Source organism: Microtus pennsylvanicus, chromosome 11 (assembly GCF_037038515.1).
Source record: "Microtus pennsylvanicus isolate mMicPen1 chromosome 11, mMicPen1.hap1, whole genome shotgun sequence".
Classification (NCBI taxonomy): Eukaryota; Metazoa; Chordata; class Mammalia; order Rodentia; family Cricetidae; genus Microtus; species Microtus pennsylvanicus.
The window spans coordinates 53,857,376-53,874,958 of record NC_134589.1 but is presented as its reverse complement, the minus strand read 5'-3'; the positions used below and the strand labels follow the sequence as shown (position 1 = coordinate 53,874,958).

Here is a 17,583-nt window from a genome sequence, read left to right as displayed (position 1 = left end):
ACACAAGTCAGCCCTGCAAAGGGAAAATTATCCAGCCGCAGATGCCAAGAGTGCTCAGGTTCAGAAAGTCTGATATAGAGTGGGATTTCCTTCTTTGTATTCAGGCTCTCCCGTTTCCTAGCTATGTGACCTGGATATACATCGCTTGCCCTGTGCCCTTAAGCCAAATGATTTTTTTCTTGCTATCAAAGGAATAGAGAGGAAGAGTGAAAGGCAATTTGGAAGGCTGCTGCTGAAGTCTGGATCTGGAATGTCCCTCAAAGGCCCATGTGTTAAGGCATGGTCCCAGGCTTTCACTATTAGGAGCTGGTAGAACCTTTAAGAGGTAGGGTCTGGTAGGAAGTCCTAGGTCACTGTGGGCATGCCCTGGAAGGGAACTGTAGGAATCCAGCCCTCCTCGGCCAACATGGGATAAACAGCTCTTCATGTGTTCCCACCATGAAGTGCTCCCCACAGCCCAAATCCAGACTGAATGCTCCCAGACCAATGTAAACATTTCTTCCTCTTCAGCTGGTTATCATGGCCTTTTGTGACAGTCACAGCAAAGTAACACAGCTATCTCTCCCATCTACTCCCTGGCATGTAAGGAGAAAGGACAGGAGAACAGTCCTGGTTTACACAGCAAGAGGGAGTGGAGACACCCGTCCATATCTCTCCTCTACTAGGTAACTGAGAAGACACAGAGGCTTCCAAAAATGGAGGTTCAACACACTGGATCTGAGATAGATGGAGCCAGACTCGGTCCTAGTCTACCAGGTAGAAGACGATGACCCTCCCAGGGGCATGATGGTGCACACCCATAATCCTAGCACTTAAGAGGTAAAAGCAAGAAGATCAAATGTTCAAAACATTAGCTACATTGCGAGTTCAAGTTCAGTTTAAGCTACATGAGACTATCAAAGAGTGAGTGGCCCTGGGAAACATCTAACACCTATGTTTCCACTAACTATAAAATACGAATTATCGTTATGCATATTAAAATAAGACAACCATTTAATAAGTTTATTGAGTACCTACTGTATATAGGTAATGAAAATTGTCCAATTAGATATACAATATAGAATACTCAGTAAATGGTATCCTTAGTGTGTGTGTATGTGTTTGAAAATGTGTTCTCTAAATTTATGGAAGGCCCAGAAGTAGACAACATACATCTGCAATTAATTCTGCCTCTGTAAAAGCCTCCCTTAGTACATGTTCTCCCACAGGCTTCTGACTCTGGGGAGTCCAATCAGACTGTTCCACTCTTCTGACCACAAGCCCAGGAATGAGCGTGCTAACAACGCTAGGACAATCAGTGTTTGCTCTGGCATGCCAGTTCTGGAGACTCTATGAGCAATGCAGAAGGCCCTCTTGCTACCCACGTGGGCAGAGCCAGAAAGAGAATGAAGAGACAGAGTCAGAGACACGGTGACATCACCTGGGACCTTGGATGCATTCCCACCCAAAGCTGCTTCAACCAGAATTGCAGGTTATAAAAGACAACAAGTGCCTTTTCCTCTAGCCAGATGAAGTTAAATTTCTATCACATAAAACAAAAAGATCTGAAAAAGATCCATGGAAAAATGACTATAAATAAGAGGGGAAAAAAATCACCCATTCCCCTCCCAGCCGTGAAACAGCATTATATTGGTGTGTGGTTCCCTGGGGTTTTTGCTGTTTGGTCAGCCTGAAACTCAATATGTAGACCAGGCTGGCCTTTAACTCACAGAGACCCACCTGCCTTTGCCTCCTAAGTGTTGGGGTTAAATACGTACATCACCATACCTGGCTTCTACTTGGAGTTTTGTTAGGGTGACCACTGGTTTTGTTTTTCTGGTGTTCTCCAATCATTGGAGTGATTGCTTTTAAAACAAGAAAATAGGCTTTCAAGGCAGAGTCTCTTGGGCTAGAATCCTGATTAATCTCTTCCCCTTTGTTTATGATTAATTTTACTTATGATCTATGCTGTCTGTGTGCATATATGCTTAGGTGCCCAGAGGTCAGGAGGAGGAGACAGATCCCTTGGAGCTGGTTTACAGGCATTTCTGAGTTGCCTGCTGTGAGAACTGAACTCCTGTCCACTGGCAGAGCAGTACTGAATCTTAACCACTGAAACATCTCTCCAGCCTCATGACCCACCCTCCTTTAACTCTCTGTGCTGGGATTATAGACGTGCACCATCAAGTCTGACTTCCCAAGGAGTTTGTTGTTATTGTTAGTGGGTTTGTGAGAAGGATGGGAAATCAGGTGTCCGGATATAAAACAAAACAGAAGGGCTGAGGATGTAGCACCAGTGGTAAACACTTGCCCAGCAGGCCTGAGGCTGAAGTTCAATTCTCAGTACTATGAGGTGGGGTGGGGGAGGGGGGGTGGGGGGGTGGGAGATGGGGGAGAAGGCAAGCAAAAAAAAAAAACCTGATGAAGCAGTTCTGGGAGCTAGGCCTGAATTTTTCTGTGAAATCCACCAAAAATGTGTTACTTTCTGGTTAATTTCAAGGTGCACAGGTTACCTACTATTTGAGGATCTGGTTACTATAACTTGGCCCACTTATAATGTAATTTCACTCACTTTTCCTTGAGCAATAAAGAGATCATAATAAAGTACGAGATACTATTGGCCTTAATTTAGGAAAGCTCATAAAGAGCATAGTCAATGTGCCAATTAACTGTTACAAAGTATTACAGTGTGGTCGGGTGTGGTGGCACACAACTGTCATCCCAGAACTTAGAGAAGCAGAGGCATGGGGAGTTTGAGTTTAAGAGTTTAAAACCAGCTTGGACTACACATGACCAAGCTCCAACCCCCAGCACTACAGGGACAGAGTGAGCTAGGAGGAGGGCCCCAAGTTAAAGCCTGAGCTACACAGCAAAACTCCATCTAAACAAAACAAAAACCAACAGCAACAGAAACAAACCCACAGCACTATAATGCTTCCTTTGTCCCAAGACCTGAGGGTTCATCAAAATCAGAAATTACACACTCATGTCTTTAAAAAAAAAAAAGTACCTGCTCTGTGAAATATATTAACCGAGAAAGCAATAGTAGAGTTGATTGAATTAGAACTGCCTCAAAATAACAAAGAAGAACTCTCATGGATCCAGATGCCCAGAGAAATGCATAGAATAGGTAAGGAAAAAATTAAGGAAAATATTGGGGGGCGGGGCTTGGGAGATGCCTCAATTAGAAAAGAGCCTGCCACACAAGCATAAGGAAGTGAATTCAAGTCCCCAGGAGCGAGGCGTGGCAATGTGCCCTTGGTGCTTGTTGCCAGGACAGTTTAGCCAAATCAGCAAGCTCCCAGTTTATCGAGAGATCCTGTCTCAAAAAATCCAGTGGTGCACGATCCAAGAAGACACCTGGCACCAGCCTCTGACATTCACATTTGCGCCTGCACGCACATACAGAGAAAAATGTTTTCCAAATTAAGAGGCATAATGGAGTCCTATTCACGATTACCACTGGGATTAGGGAAGACAAGAAATACTGCAATAGGCAGGAATGCCTATCTAAAACCAGCAAGAGCTAAAGTGAGCAAGTCCAGAAGGTGTACACTATGACCAGAACACACTGGACTCTAAAGAGCTGAGTAAATGCCCACGGGGAGAAGGAAGATCAACACACATGTTCCTTAGAGAGTGGCTCACCTGCTCAGACGCCAGTCCATGAGCCGAGCCCTCCAAGTCCTCATGGACACGGTCCAGCAGCCAGAGCAGGAACTCCAGGGCATCGTGCTGGGAATTGCCTTGGAACTGAGAGCCATACTTGGAAACGGCATTCTGAAAGGAAACAAAGATAAAAGTCACGTTGGCCTTGACACAAACGAAGGAAGGTCTGTAAACACCAAGCTATCAAGTGGTCATCATGCAGCCTTGACCTGAAATAACAACTTGGGAACAACATGGGTAGAAATATTCTTCCCCCCCCCAGCTAGCAAATGGGTCCTCTGAAAAGAAGGCAGCTCCAGACCTTGAAGATCCATGAGGATGTCTTTGTAAAATTGTGCGTGTTTATGTGCGTGTGCATGCGTGCGTGTGTGTATGTGTGTGTGTTTGTGCACACGTGCATGTATGCAAGGGCTGGTGATCTAAACTCAGGTCTTGCACTCACATGCCAAGCACTTTATTAAGCCATCTCTCCAGGCTCTTTGCTCAATACTTTCATAACGTCGATCGACCATCTATCTTCCCTGAAGCCCTTGTCCTCTGATCATGGGGACACCATGCACCACTGACCTTCCTCCATCATTCTACTTCCACACTCTCTCACAGGTCACAGGGAAACGCCCTTCTCATTCTATTCTCCTAACTGACAGCACTAATTCTCAAGGCTCCCTCACCAACATGCCGGCTGTAAAATACACATGTGTGTAGCTCCCTCACCAACATGCCGGCTGTAAAATACACACACGTGTAGCTCCCTCACCAACATGCCGGCTGTAAAATACACACATGTGTAGCTCCCTCACCAACATGCCGGCTGTAAAATACACATGTGTAGCTCCCTCACCAACATGCCGGCTGTAAAATACACACGTGTGTAGCTCCCTCACCAACATGCCGGCTGTAAAATACACATGCGTGTAGCTCCCTCACCAACATGCCGGCTGTAAAATACACACGTGTGTAGCTCCCTCACCAACATGCCGGCTGTAAAATACACACGTGTGTAGCTCCCTCACCAACATGCCGGCTGTGGGGCTTCACTCTGATCACCTCAGTTGGAGTCTCCCCCTAGCTTCCCTATAGCTGAACCACCCACACGGGCAGGGCTGCCTGACTCAGCAAACAAAACTGAAAGCATATTGGCTGGCACTGTGGGTCAGTGGTAGCATGCTTGCCTAGAATACACAAAGTCCCGGGTTCAATCCCCACAACTGCAGAAGGAAGAGGAAGAAAAGGAAGGAGACACTGTACTAAAAAGTTACTCATTGTTTATCTGTAGATACTATTAACAGGGTGTACCTACCCTACCCTTAAACCACCCACAAAGCTGTCTCACAGTACTGACCTTCCCCCTCTTGTGCAGCCAGTCCCTCAACTCTGAATCTCTAAAACCAGTCCTTTCTCTTAGCATTGATGACATTGGATTTGCCCCACACACAAATGCTTCTGCCTCTCCCCTACAATGAAGTAGGACAGATCTTCTCATCTAGGTGAGCAGAAATAGTCAGAACTCAACAGTGTAGGATGATCAGCCCACATCTCAGTAGGGACCACAGCCCTTCCCTAGTTCATAGGTTCCTAAGAAACCAGACTAATCTTCCTGCAGCCCAGTAGCTCAAACTCCTTCATTGTTCCATCCTAAACTAACATCTTTCTCTAGTCTCTCTCTCTTCTCCCCTCCTTCCTCACTACCACCAAGATCTCCTACAGCCCTGTAGTCCAAACCTCAAACTTTGTAGTTGAGGATGACCTTGAACTTCTGACCCTCCTGTCTCTGCCTCCCTCGCACCAAGATTACAGACACCAAGTCTACTACCTCCCTGTTTCAAAGCCCCCGGTAAGCAAGCCACTCAGGTGCCCCAAACTTTCTGGCGTCTATGGTCTAGACCAGTACTTTTGTCTAGCCTCTCACAGTTCTGTCACCTTCGGGTCATTGTGAATTCTCTTCCTCTTAGCCTGGCTACATCATAATCAAAGCCTCACAAAGAATTTGACAACTTCAAGAAGACAGGTAAGATGGGATCCTAACAACAAAACTGTGTAGGGCTGGGGATCTGGCTCAGTGGATAAATGCACTTACTGCCAATCACAACAGCTGGAACTCAGTCCCCAAGGCCTATGGTGGATGAAGAGAACTTGCAAGTTGTCTTTTAACCTTCATACAAGTTCTGTAACAGGCTGGCACTCACAGGCATGTGTGTGTATACCCCTCCCACACACAATTAATGATAAGTAAAAATCAAATTTTAAAAAGTAAAGTCTTTCTGTATATGCACAGTAATTCCACTTTGGAGAACGTAACTTGGAGAGATAAGAGACACAAGCAAGGATATTTCTATGGACCACAAGTATCCATGAGAAAGCTAGTGGTGGAGCCTCACATTTGTGCCCAGGACCCTGAAAGGCTAAGGCAGGAAGATCTTAAATTCCAGGCTGGCCTAGGCTATACAACAAGACCTTTTCACCAAGAAACCAAGGGTTGGGGGTGTGGCTCAATGTGGAAAGTTTGCCTAGCCTGTGAAAGACCCAAGGTTGGATCCCCAGCACCACAAGACGGAGCAGAAGCAAAAACTCACAAAAGATGAGAATGGTATTCAGTATGTCTATCCTGCAGCACAGCTCAGCTTGGTCCGCTGTGTGCATGTGAATGTGTGCGTGAGTGTGTATGTAAGAGGGTGAGTGTGTGTGTAAGATTGTTAGTGTATGTAAGAGTGTGTGTGAGTGCATGAGAGTATATATGAGTGTGTGTGTGTATAAGTGTGTGAGAGAGTGTGTGTATAAGTGTGTGAGAGAGTGTGTATGTATAAGTGTGTGAGAGTGTGTGTGTATAAGTGTGTGAGAGAGTGTGTGTGTATAAGTGTGTGGGAGAGTGTGTGTATAAGTGTGTGAGAGTGTGTGTGTGTAAGTGTGTGAGAGAGTGTGTGTATAAGTGTGTGAGAGAGTGTGTATGTATAAGTGTGTGAGAGTGTGTGTGTATAAGTGTGTGAGAGAGTGTGTGTGTATAAGTGTGTGGGAGAGTGTGTGTATAAGTGTGTGAGAGTGTGTGTGTGTAAGTGTGTGAGAGAGTGTGTGTATAAGTGTGTGAGAGAGTGTGTGTGTGTGAGAGAGAGTGTGTATAAGTGTGTGAGAGAGTGTGTGTGTAAGTGTGTGAGAGTGTGTGTGTGTGTGTGAGAGAGTGTGTGTGTATAAGTGTGTGAGAGTGTGTGTGTGTATAAGTGTGTGAGAGTGTGTGTGTATAAGTGTGTGAGAGTGTGTGTGTGTAAGTGTGTGAGAGAGTGTGTGTGTATAAGTGTGTGAGAGTGTGTGTGTATAAGTGTGTGAGAGAGTGTGTGTGAGAGAGAGAGAGTGTGTGTGTATAAGTGTGTGAGAGAGTGTGTGTGTGAGAGAGAGTGTGTGTGTATAAGTGTGTGAGAGAGTGTGTGTGAGAGAGAGAGAGTGTGTGTGTATAAGTGTGTGAGAGAGTGTGTGTGAGAGAGAGAGAGTGTGTGTGTATAAGTGTGTGAGAGAGTGTGTGTTCTCTCCCAAATACTGGTGATTTTTCAACATTCCTTCTAGTTATTTAATGGTTCCAGCCAGATTTTTTTCTGCCCGATAGTTTTTACTGTTTCTGTTTCTCCTCTTACTGTTTTGTCCATAACTTTCAAAACAAAAGTGAAGGGACTGGGGATACAGCTCAGTATTTAGTAAAGTGCTTCATAGTGTGTGAGGGACCCTGAGTTCAATCCTTAGCACCACAGGAGGGAAAAAAAAGAAAAAGCATGAATCTTTGTTTCAAGAAAGAGGAGCCTCTACAGGAACATCAGAAGTTCAAGGTCATCCTTGTCTACTGAGTGAGCCAGATGCCAGTCGCAAGTCAGTAAAAGACAGAAAACTCAAAAAGTTAAAATAAATAAAAGAAAATGGTTGTATATCTAAATTTGATTTAAAGCACAAGTATATCTACATTTGATTTTAAGCTAAGCGAAATTCCAGATGGCTGAAACCCTTAGTACAACCATAGAGAAACTAGAATGTCACAAAATAGAAGACAGATCAAAAAGCCTGAGGGAGCTGGGTGTGGTGGTGCATGCCTGTGGTTCCAGCAGGCAGGAGACTGAGACAGGAGAACCCTGAGTTCCAGACCAGCCAGGGCTGCACAGTAAGACTCTGTTTAAAAAAGTTATATTTACAAAAAGACATAGCATAAACAAATCTAAAGCTTCCAGCACTAGGGTAGGAGAAAAAGAAACAATTTGTATAAAACATTTGTAGAGAATACTGAGAACACAGGGAAGCATACAGAACATTAAGAACAAAGCCGAACAGAAACACAAACAGTAGAAGAAACTAGTCAAGAAACACAGGAAGTACTTCCACCTCACTCCTAATTGAAGACTGAAAGTAAAGCCGGTTCTCCATCAAGTAAGTCAGGTCTATTACCAAGCCTGCTCACAGGAAGGGTAATGAGGTGCTGGAGATTTGGGACTGCAAAGAGAACTGACATTATGTGTTCTCTCCTCGAAAAGGGGTTAAGTACCTGATGTTGGTGATTATGTAATTATTCTGAGTTAACCATCTTACCCTGTGTACACACCTCAAAGCATCGTGCTATGCACTATTGACACAGAGTTTCTCTTGCCAATTGTTAAGTCATAAAACCAGGGCCAGTGGGCTCATGAGACAAAAACACCCAATCTGCTCTCAGAGAGTTCTTAAACGTGTATATGCAACCTGACATTATTGTTTGGAAAGAAATAACCAATGAGGATTGTAAATTATAAAAAAGAACAATAATCAAACCCAGTGGAGTTGATTTAGGAAGAAAAAAAGAAAGGTGCCAGGTCTGAAGGCACACACCTTTAATCCCTTTAATCCCAGCACTCGGGAGGCAGAGGCAGACTGTTTCTGTGAGTTCGAGGCCAACCACAGCTACATAGTGAGGTCCTATCTTAAAAACTAAAGAAAAATGGAAGGGAGGGATGGAGGGTACACATTTAAGATGGGATGGTGACTACCCAGGTACCTGCACTTCCTAAAACTAACTCAGCACTTGAAATGGATGCACCTCACTATATAACTTACACCTCCACAAAGTCATTAAAACAGCTGTTCCTTTTGTTTTGAAAACACGATTCCACTCATGGAATTATATATTTGGAAATAATCAGAGCTGAGAACAATGACTTAAATACAGCGAAATTGGGGCTGGGGATGGCTCAGTTGTTAAGAGCATTGAATGACTTCCAGAACTCGGGTTTGATTCCCAGCACCCAGATAATGGCTCACAACCATCTGTAACTCCATTCTCAGGGATTCAAGGCCCTCTTGGGTGCCATGTGGCACACAGACATACGTGCAGGCAAAGGACCCATTTACATAAAGGGAAAGAAATACAATTTCTAAATAAAGTAAGTTAGGAAAATACAGGCATTTTCACTACAGTGTGCTCACTGGAAAACGCAATAGAGCAACAGTGTCTCCACAAAGGACTGGCCCATCTGATGATATATTCAATTATTAAAAGTCAAGTTCTGAGCATTATTCTAAAGCCAAAAGGTCTTGTAATAATACTTACATTATTAAAAAGAAAGAACACACACAGCAGGGTGTGGAGGGGTGTGTGTGTACCTAGCCCTTGGTTGCAGAGTCGGGTATATCAGTTCAAGGCCAGCCTGGTCTATATAGCAAGTTTCAGGCTAGGTAGTCGGTGCAGCCCTAGCTCAAAAACAAACAAGCAGAATGCAGAACTAGAATTTCTTTATTGGGGTGGGGGAGGGGTGTTGTTTTGTTTTGAGGTTTTTCTTTTTGAGACAGGGTTTCTCTGTATAACATTCCTGGTTGTCCTGGAACTTACTTTGTAGACCAGGCTGGCATTGAACTCACAGAGATTCGCCTGCTTCTGCCTCGTAAATGCTGGGATCAAAGGCGTGCAAGCTGCACTGCCCAGCCAGAACTAGAATTTCTGATTGTTTACAACATACCAGTAAGTTTACAATGGTTTATATTATAAGGATTCTGGGGAATTACAGATTCTTCTTATACTTTCTAATTTTTTGCAATACACATACTTAACTATATCATTAGAAAATAACTATAGATGAGAGGATTTTTTTAAAGTGTATTTAATCCATTTTCTGTTGAAACAAAACTTGGTCCTGCTATGTGTGGGAAACTGGTGATTCTGGGCTCAAGAAGGGAGAATACTGTAAACCCATCTTATTTGTGGGTGTGGGGCCAAGCCCCCCATGCTGGACCCTTCCTGGGTCTGAAGCTAGCTGGACTCTTCCCTGGGTCTGAAGCTAGCTAACTAGGGTCAAGCCCCACATGCTGGGCCCCTCATGGGTCTGAAGTAAGTTAATCATCTTTAAAGACCGTCTCCTTAACAAGATCAAATCCCTAATTCTCCACTCTCCTCCTCAACTACATGAGCCTTCATGGATGAATTTGTCAAAAGGATTCTGGGTCTTCGTTCACTCCTGCTCCACCCCTCTCCTGGGCTGTCATTTTCCTTCCCAGGCCTGGAGTCACTATCTCCCATTGTCCATGTCCTTGGCTGACACTTCATCTTTCATAACCCAGCTCAGGGCAAAGGGACCTCACCAGGGAAGGCTGAACTGCTCCTCCAAACAAATCATACCCTCTTGTCACAACATCCAGAGCACCTTGTATTTTTCCTTTTATCTTATCACCAGTTCTAATTGAGGGCCTCCGTGACCCATTTCTCCTCTAGAGAGTAAACTTCTGGGGAGTATGCTCAGATCTGGACTCAGACTTGGCCCTGGGTCCCAGGATCTGGGTTTGCACTGGCCACTCATCACACAGTCCCTGTTTCCCGATAGACTGTCTCCACGTTCAATAAGCACATGTTGACTAGGTGAAAGTTTCAATACCCACAAGAGCCCACCTAGATTTCCATCCCTAATATTTAAAAGTCGGGATTCTAAAATCTCCTCTATCTTCCAAATCTGGTCACCTGAGAGTCCCAAGGGAACCCCAGATTACATCTCCTTCATTAACAACTTGCTTAGCTTATCGTTCAGTTTCCCCAAGGCACTGGGTGCTCCCAGGGCCTGGGGATTCAGACAGCAGAAGAGAGGAATTCCTGGTGAGTCACTGGCCGTGATTACAAATGTGAGCTTCTTCCAAGCCGCTTGCCACTCTCACTGCTGTAGCAATGGGGTGGGAATGCATCTGGTAAAGGCAAGCTTACTCAAAGATCACCTCCCTTCCTGCTCTAGGGCTCTCTGCAGGAAGGAAGTGTAATTCCAGAATAAACATTCCCCAGGAACCAGGCATGTTCTGGGTGCTCTATATATAGCTCACTTAACACAACTACCTTATAATGAAGTAATGGTCATACAGTTCGATTTTACAGATGAGGAAAGATTAATCTGCATAAAAATCATAAAGCCCCAGAGACCTTGCTCTTTCTGTGTGTGTGTGCCCACCAGTGCATTGAAGCGTATATGAGCACCAAACAAGTGTGTTCCTGGTGGCTTTTTTTCAGACAGGATCTATCATTGAATCTAGAAGCTCACAAGTCGGCTAGACTGTCTAGCCAGAAAGCCCCAGGGATCCACCTGCTCAGGTCCCCCTAGTGCAGGCCCACAGGGAAATGATAGGTCTGCACTGGGTCACTCATTTGACCTTTTTTTCCTTTTTACCTGGGTTCTGGAGCCAGAACTCATATCCTCAAAGCCTGCATAACCAAGCGCTCTGCCAAGTACTGAGTCATTGCCTACAAGACCACTATACTACACACTGCTACTATATTTGAAAAGCAACTGTGGCCTAAAAGTGACACTAAAGACATCGTGTGACGACTGGAACACGGTGCTTCTCCAGGAATGGAGGTGGGGGAGGAAGGCAGTGGCTAGCATCCTAGCCCTTGACACAACAAAGGCTGCTTTCTCCGGCTGAAACTCAAGATGTTTATGGAATGAACACTGACAGTCATGCTTGCCCTCGCCTCAATAACAATCACTAGTCCTGGGGATGCTTCAGCTCTCTGTGCAGAGCTGCGGTTTTACAGCAGGAAGCAAGCCTGTGCACCAATTATCAGGAACGCTTTCATCCGTCTTTTGTACTTTAACCCATTCTCATGCCCTCACAGCATCCCCAGCTGTAATCTTGCAGATAACAAATGCTCACATATTGTCAGGATTTAATATGAATTAAATTAAGGGACATCATCTCTAAATTAGCAATCTCACTGACTCCTCCCCCCTCCCCCATTTGTCACAGTACCTGACCTACTGGTTCTCGGCAGCTATTGGGCTTAAATAACCCAAAGCCACGGTGTCCAAGGTCATACATGATCTGAAGACCCTCTCCTGCCTTCAACACGCATCACCTTCAGGCCTATGCCCTTTCTATTTACTGATCACTCTGCCTGGATTTTCCCTAGATCTTGGCCTGGTTGTGTCCTTCTCAACACTGTTCTCCACGCCTGTACCACCTCCTTCCCCAAACCCTGGCCTTCAAAACTTCCCACTCTGCACCCCTCCAGATCCGAAGCTGTAACTCACCGTGTCCCGCAAATCCACACTCCCTCAACAACTGCTTGCTAAACACAAAACTGCTGGATAAACTTAAGGCTGCCAGCTCTCTCCACCCCAGCTCAAAATACCAGGGAGAAACTAATTCTAAAAAGAAAGCATTTGCAAGTGACAATGTTAACACGTCACCTCAAAACAAAGGCGATAACCGGTGGCTGGACTAGCTAAGTGGTATCTACAGAGGGCCCCCCACCTCCCATCCACCAGGGAACCCGGCTCGGCTTGGTGGTTCACACGCTTTTCAGGAACCGAAACCAGAAGGATCGGTGGAGGCTGCGGACCGCCGGCGCTTCTGGCGCTGCCTACCTTGAACTCAGCGGAAAGTTGGGGCGTGTATTCGCGCGTCCAGAGCGCGCGCACCAGCGCCGCCAGCTGCTCGGTGACCTCGGCGCGGCCCGGCGCCGCCCGGTAGCGCCCCAGAGCTAGGAACTCGGCCAGCAGGTCCGTGTTGCTGAGACACTGCACCACGGCGTTCATGAAACAGGTGTTGCCGTGGTTCTTCAAGCCCTGCGCGCCGGGCGGCCGCGCCCCGTCGCCCGCAGACAGCTGGGGCTGGGGTCCCGGAGGACGATCCGGCCCTGGGCTCCCAGGAGCGGCCGGTGCCGGTGCCGGTGCGCAGGCGAAGCCCCCGTCTCCATCGCCATCGTAGGGGCCGGACTGGGCCGGGGGCCGGGACCGGGGTGGCGAGTCCCCTGAGCGGGAGTGGCTGCCCAGAGCTAGCAGGAAGCGGCTGAGCAGGCGGCGCAGGGAACGCCGGCGACGGGGCCGGGGCGCGGGCGGCCCCTCTCCCAGTGCGTCCCCGACTCCGGGATCCATGCTGGCCGAGCACGATGGTCCGGGAGCACAGCCCCCGGGGTCCGAAGCGGACCGGCAACTCCCCGACCCTCACCGCCTCTGAGAGGCGTGGGGCGCCGGCTACCTGAGAGCCAGGTGTGCGGGCACCGGGCGAGGGCGGAGCCAGGGGCGGGGCCGTCCCGCCGCCGCCCCGCCCTGCCCCGCGCGGGAATCCGGCCCTGGGGCAGCGCCCGCCGCTGGGCTCCCGCCCCCGCGGCCCGGGCTGGGAATGCAATCCCCTGGAGCCCGCCTAGAGGACTTGCCCGCCCTTCCTTCCCGCCTTGGAAGAGGCCTTTCCCATCTGTTCGCCTTCTACGCCCATCCCTACGCTGCGGAGACAACCCGGGGATAGAAAGCAAAGCCCAGGCTCTGGTTAAGTTTTCCTGGTCTTGGGAACCAGGTGAAGACGACGAAAAATGACCGGCGAGCGGTGTCCCGGGTGACTCAGGAGCGCACTGGTAGCTAAGCCGGTAGGGAGTCCAGGTTCAGGTGCGCGCGGTCAGGTGGCGCCACTTCCTTTGCAGGCTTTGCCTGTACCCGTCTCTGCACTAGAACTGGGAGTACTAGTGGGTAGGGGTTTGTTTTTATCTTGTTGTTGCTGTTGTTTGTTTGTTTTTTTTTCACACTAGGATACAGTAATTTTCCAAAAACTTGGGAGACTTGATTGTCCTGGTTTTCATCGGTGAAGGGAGCTCGGAGAGGTTAAGGCAAAGAAATGAGAGAAACCGGAACTCGATCCCCGCTGGGTGCACTGCCGAGTTCTAGCCCTTTACAACCTCATAATTTGCTGGGCAGCAAGTTTGCCGGGTCTCAGGCGCGCCCCCTACTCGGTTGCTGTTTCATTCCTCCGTGTAAAATTCTGGCGTTATCGTCACCCAATCAGAATTAGTTTGGCCTTGCCCCGCCCTTTATTCCCTGGGTAACCCTGGAGGCCTTGGCTCCCTTTATCCTATAACTGTCAGGTTTATAATTAATCAGGCAAGGTCTTGCAAAATGAATTTCTCATCAGTTTCTAGCTCAAAAAGAGATCAGCAGCTTTCTGGAGTCAGTATTACGTCAGTACTCAGAAATGTGACTTGCTTTTTAATAAGTGGTCATCATTTATTAAATATCCTCCTCTATCTTTCACATAGGATTGCAGCAGTTACCCGGTACCAAAAAGCTGCCACAAGTTAAGGATAAAGAATAGCCTGTAGTGTCCGAGACTTAAAATGTAAAAGGTCACCATTTACTCCCCTCCCCCAAAGAGATAACCGCGTGGTTGATTAATTCATAAGATTCATTTCATCGCCCTGCCGATGGTAAGTATCGAAGGTGTCATGGTCTTGGCCGGCTCTAACGAGTCATCTCCAGAATTTCACTTCTGAGACCATTCCAAGATCCTCAGTTACACACGGGGATTTATTGGGGTGGTGGTGTTTGTTTGGTAACAGTTTAGGGGGTTTGTTGGTTTTGTTTTGGCTTGGGGGTTGGTGAAATGGAGTCTATCTCCACTTGTGTAGCCCAGGTTGGTCTGGCACACTCAGTCTTTCACCCTTAGCCTCTCGAGTGCTGGAATCCTGGGTGTGTGCCTTCACGCCTGGCTGACACCACTTAGGAAGCATTTGGTGTTTAACTCTGTCGGGAATGCCGCTGGGGCATTACCAGCTCAGCTCCCTCACGTCTCACAATAAAGGTCTGAGTGGAAATTTATTCTTACTTGGCCAAGTAGAAAACAGAAGCTGAAACTGTTTTATGAGCTCGTTGTATATGCTAATTTTGATAGTTAATCTGATCACATTAAGAAATCACCTAGGGATGGTAGGGCAGGTAAAGGTGCTTGCTACCAAGCCTGGGGACCTGAGTTTGATCTCTGAACTTTGATGGAAAGAAAGAACTGGCCACTCAGACGGTCCGCTGGCTCTATACACGTGCTGTAGCATGGGCGTATGCACACAATAAATAAATAAATAAATAAGGAAATAAAAATTTTAAAGATCACCTAGGAGACTGAAGGGTGCCTCTGGGTGAGACTGCAAGGGTGGTTCTTGCGAGGATTAATTAAGTTGGGAAAGACTCACTCTAAATATGAGTGCTGCCGGGTGGTGGTGGCACACGCCTTTAATCCCAGCACTTGGGAGGCAGAGGCAGGCGGATCTCTGTGAGTTCGAGACCAGCCTGGTCTACAAGAGCTAGTTCCAGGACAGGCTCCAAAACCACAGAGAAATCCTGTCTCGAAAAACAACAAAAAAAAAATATGAGTGCTACCATCACATGGATCAGGGACCTGGAGTAAGTAAAGGGGGTGAGCACTGGCTTCTTTTCTCCTTCCTGCCTGGGGTGATGGGCATCCGTGAGGTTCCACTCAAGTGCCAGCCTGGGGCAAAGCCAGCGTGGATCAAACCATGGGAAACACTGTGTCAGAATAAGTCATGCTTTATGTTGTTTCTCTCAGGTATGCGGACAGCTATACGAAAGTAACTAATACACCTGCCCAAAAATGTGGGTTCAAACCTGACCGCTCACGCTGCTTCACCAGTGAACTGATAAATTAAAGGGTAAGTTTGAGCTAGGGAGATAGCCCAGTGGAGCCACAGTTACCTAGCCATGCCTGAGGCCCTAGTCCCATCCCCATGACCACACACACTCATTTTATTTTTACAAGAAAATAGCATCCCTCCCTGGGGACAGATCAGGAGGAATGCCTGTGGATTTGGGGGGACATAAAAAAGAGATTATGGCCAGAAGACAGCACCTTCAAATTTATTAATAATTAAAAACTCAAAAAATTATATTCTGGACAAATTTTTTTCTATAACAGTTCAGTTTCAACGTACAATGTGAGATTGTAGATTATAAAGGAAAGGAGAAACTTCAAGATAAAGGATTTTGACTACAGAATGAAAGTAGCCGTGAGAAGTCAAGACTGGTGCTGGGGCCGATCCACACTTGGTCTTGGGCAGGGCTGTACTCGGTACAGGTGGAGGCTGGGGAATCCTCGTGCTTCACGAAGCAAATGGGTACTTCCATCTCAGGATGGCTCCGTCTGCACTCACACTGATGATGTACTGGTTTCCTGGACTTACCCGGATGCCGATGATGTTGCCACTGTGTCCCACCCCGACGTGAGTCACTTCACCCTCATTATAATCCCAGACTTTGACCAGATGGTCATGTCCCCCTGAAAAACAAGTACATGACATGGTTAACATAGAACAGTGAAACAGCCCCGACCTCACATAACTGCTTCATTTCCAACACAGTCCCCCATATGATGCAACTTGAAGAAAGAAAAATCCATTATTATATAAAGCTTTTTCTTGACCTAAAAAAAAAATCTTTGTATGTTGTAGTATATTTAGAATGGAAAGGAAAATGCCACCCAGAATTAACCACTAACCACACCCTAACTGTTGGTCCTTCCACTCTTTTCTCCACAAATGCAGAGGTGTAGCTGCATCCCACTGTGTCTGGTTTAATATCTTTCTCTAAGTCAGTGTGTTTATGGAACTTTGATTTATTTGAAGCACTTATTAATGTCCTGAAGAATCAAAGAGCCTGGCAGGAAGTTGTATTAATGCTGTTCTAGTGGCCATGTCTCGTGGTAAATGCCCCCAAAAACCATTAACTAGTTCATTCACAGCAAGGAGTTAAGGCATCACATTCTTCAACAATAACAACAAACAAACAAAAAACTGGTGGCTCACACTTAAGTAAAAAAGACAGCCGAGGAGGTGGGAATGGGGGGCCTCCCTACCTCATATCCTAGCGTTCAGGAGTCTGAGGCAGGAGGATCACAAATTCGAGGCCAGTGGGAGCAAGACCCTATCAGAAAACAAAAACAATAAAAACGACCAAAAATGTAGAGGAAAGCACCTCGAAGGCTCGGGACATTTGAAGGCTCATTTCTACCCCAAAGAGCAAACCTCACGATGTCAAGCTCGTCTTTTCTCTTTGCCCTGTACAAATGTCTTCCCTCATTGAAGTGTGACTTTTCCCGCCATGGTGGTGGGCTGTTTGGGCTGAATGTTACCCAAGGTGTCCTTGAGACCCTCTACAGGCTCTTCTCATTGACTCTCACTTAAGACTTCCTTGTCCTCTGAAATAAGGAACCCTGGGGGTTTTCTTACCTTATTTGGGACTGGGACTAACCTGTCACAAAGTGTCCTCCTTCCTGAGTGATGTCCATACCATTGATCGACCCAGACAAAGAACCTTCCAACTCTCTGATTACTGACCCATCAAATACTTCCCAGTAAGCAATCTGGAATACAGAAGGGCATCCGACAGGAGTCGGTGCAGTGGAACCATCCACACACATGCTCGCAAAAGATGCCTCCACTTTATATAGAAGGTAGCAAAAATACACCCTGGGAGGGGATAAGTTGGAATTATAAATAGGCCATGGCGAGGGGGTGGAGAAACCATTTTATTATTTTTAGTATTGGTTTTGAAATTTGCATGCTATTTAAAGAGATGTTGATATGCCATAAACCTGGATAGTGACAGAGAGAGATTTTTTGATAAGGCGAAGCAGATTGAGTCTGCTGCCAACATGGAAAATAAAGAAGAGAAGTACCACTGGGGA

The 17,583-nt window shown here is 46.7% G+C and overlaps 2 protein-coding genes and 1 long non-coding RNA gene across 7 annotated transcripts in view; 1 reads left to right on the top strand and 2 right to left on the bottom strand.

The window, feature by feature from the left end:
* The window catches only part of Usp43 (ubiquitin specific peptidase 43), a 66,817-nt gene extending 53,579 nt beyond the window's left edge, over positions 1-13,238 (bottom strand). Inside the window, exons 1-2 of one of the 3 annotated variants that reach the window (XM_075992107.1) lie at positions 12,489-13,238; positions 3,628-3,759 (exon numbers count right to left, since the gene is read on the bottom strand). In XM_075992107.1, coding sequence (XP_075848222.1) covers positions 3,628-3,759; positions 12,489-12,998 — 642 coding nt within the window. In that variant the 5' untranslated portion in view covers positions 12,999-13,238. Of the gene's footprint in view, positions 1-3,627; positions 3,760-4,990; positions 5,086-12,488 lie in introns of those variants that run through there. The other 2 variants (XM_075992109.1, XM_075992110.1) reach the window with 2 other exon arrangements.
* A 168-nt stretch (positions 13,239-13,406) lies between these two features.
* Positions 13,407-16,054, top strand: LOC142860622 (uncharacterized). 3 transcript variants are annotated; one of them, XR_012912368.1, is made up of 4 exons: positions 13,407-13,486; positions 14,150-14,317; positions 15,451-15,553; positions 15,959-16,054. It is a non-coding gene; the product is annotated as an uncharacterized LOC142860622 (long non-coding RNA). The 3 variants fall into 3 exon arrangements; XR_012912367.1 differs by having other exon boundaries at positions 13,418-13,505; XR_012912366.1 differs by lacking the exon at positions 13,407-13,486 and having other exon boundaries at positions 13,577-14,317.
* Cfap52 (cilia and flagella associated protein 52) overlaps positions 16,001-17,583 on the bottom strand; it is a 45,970-nt gene continuing 44,387 nt past the window's right edge. The window contains exons 13-14 of the mRNA XM_075992111.1: positions 17,148-17,259; positions 16,001-16,176 (exon numbers count right to left, since the gene is read on the bottom strand). Of these exons, the coding sequence (XP_075848226.1) occupies positions 16,001-16,176; positions 17,148-17,259 (288 nt within the window). The remainder of the gene's footprint in view (positions 16,177-17,147; positions 17,260-17,583) is intronic.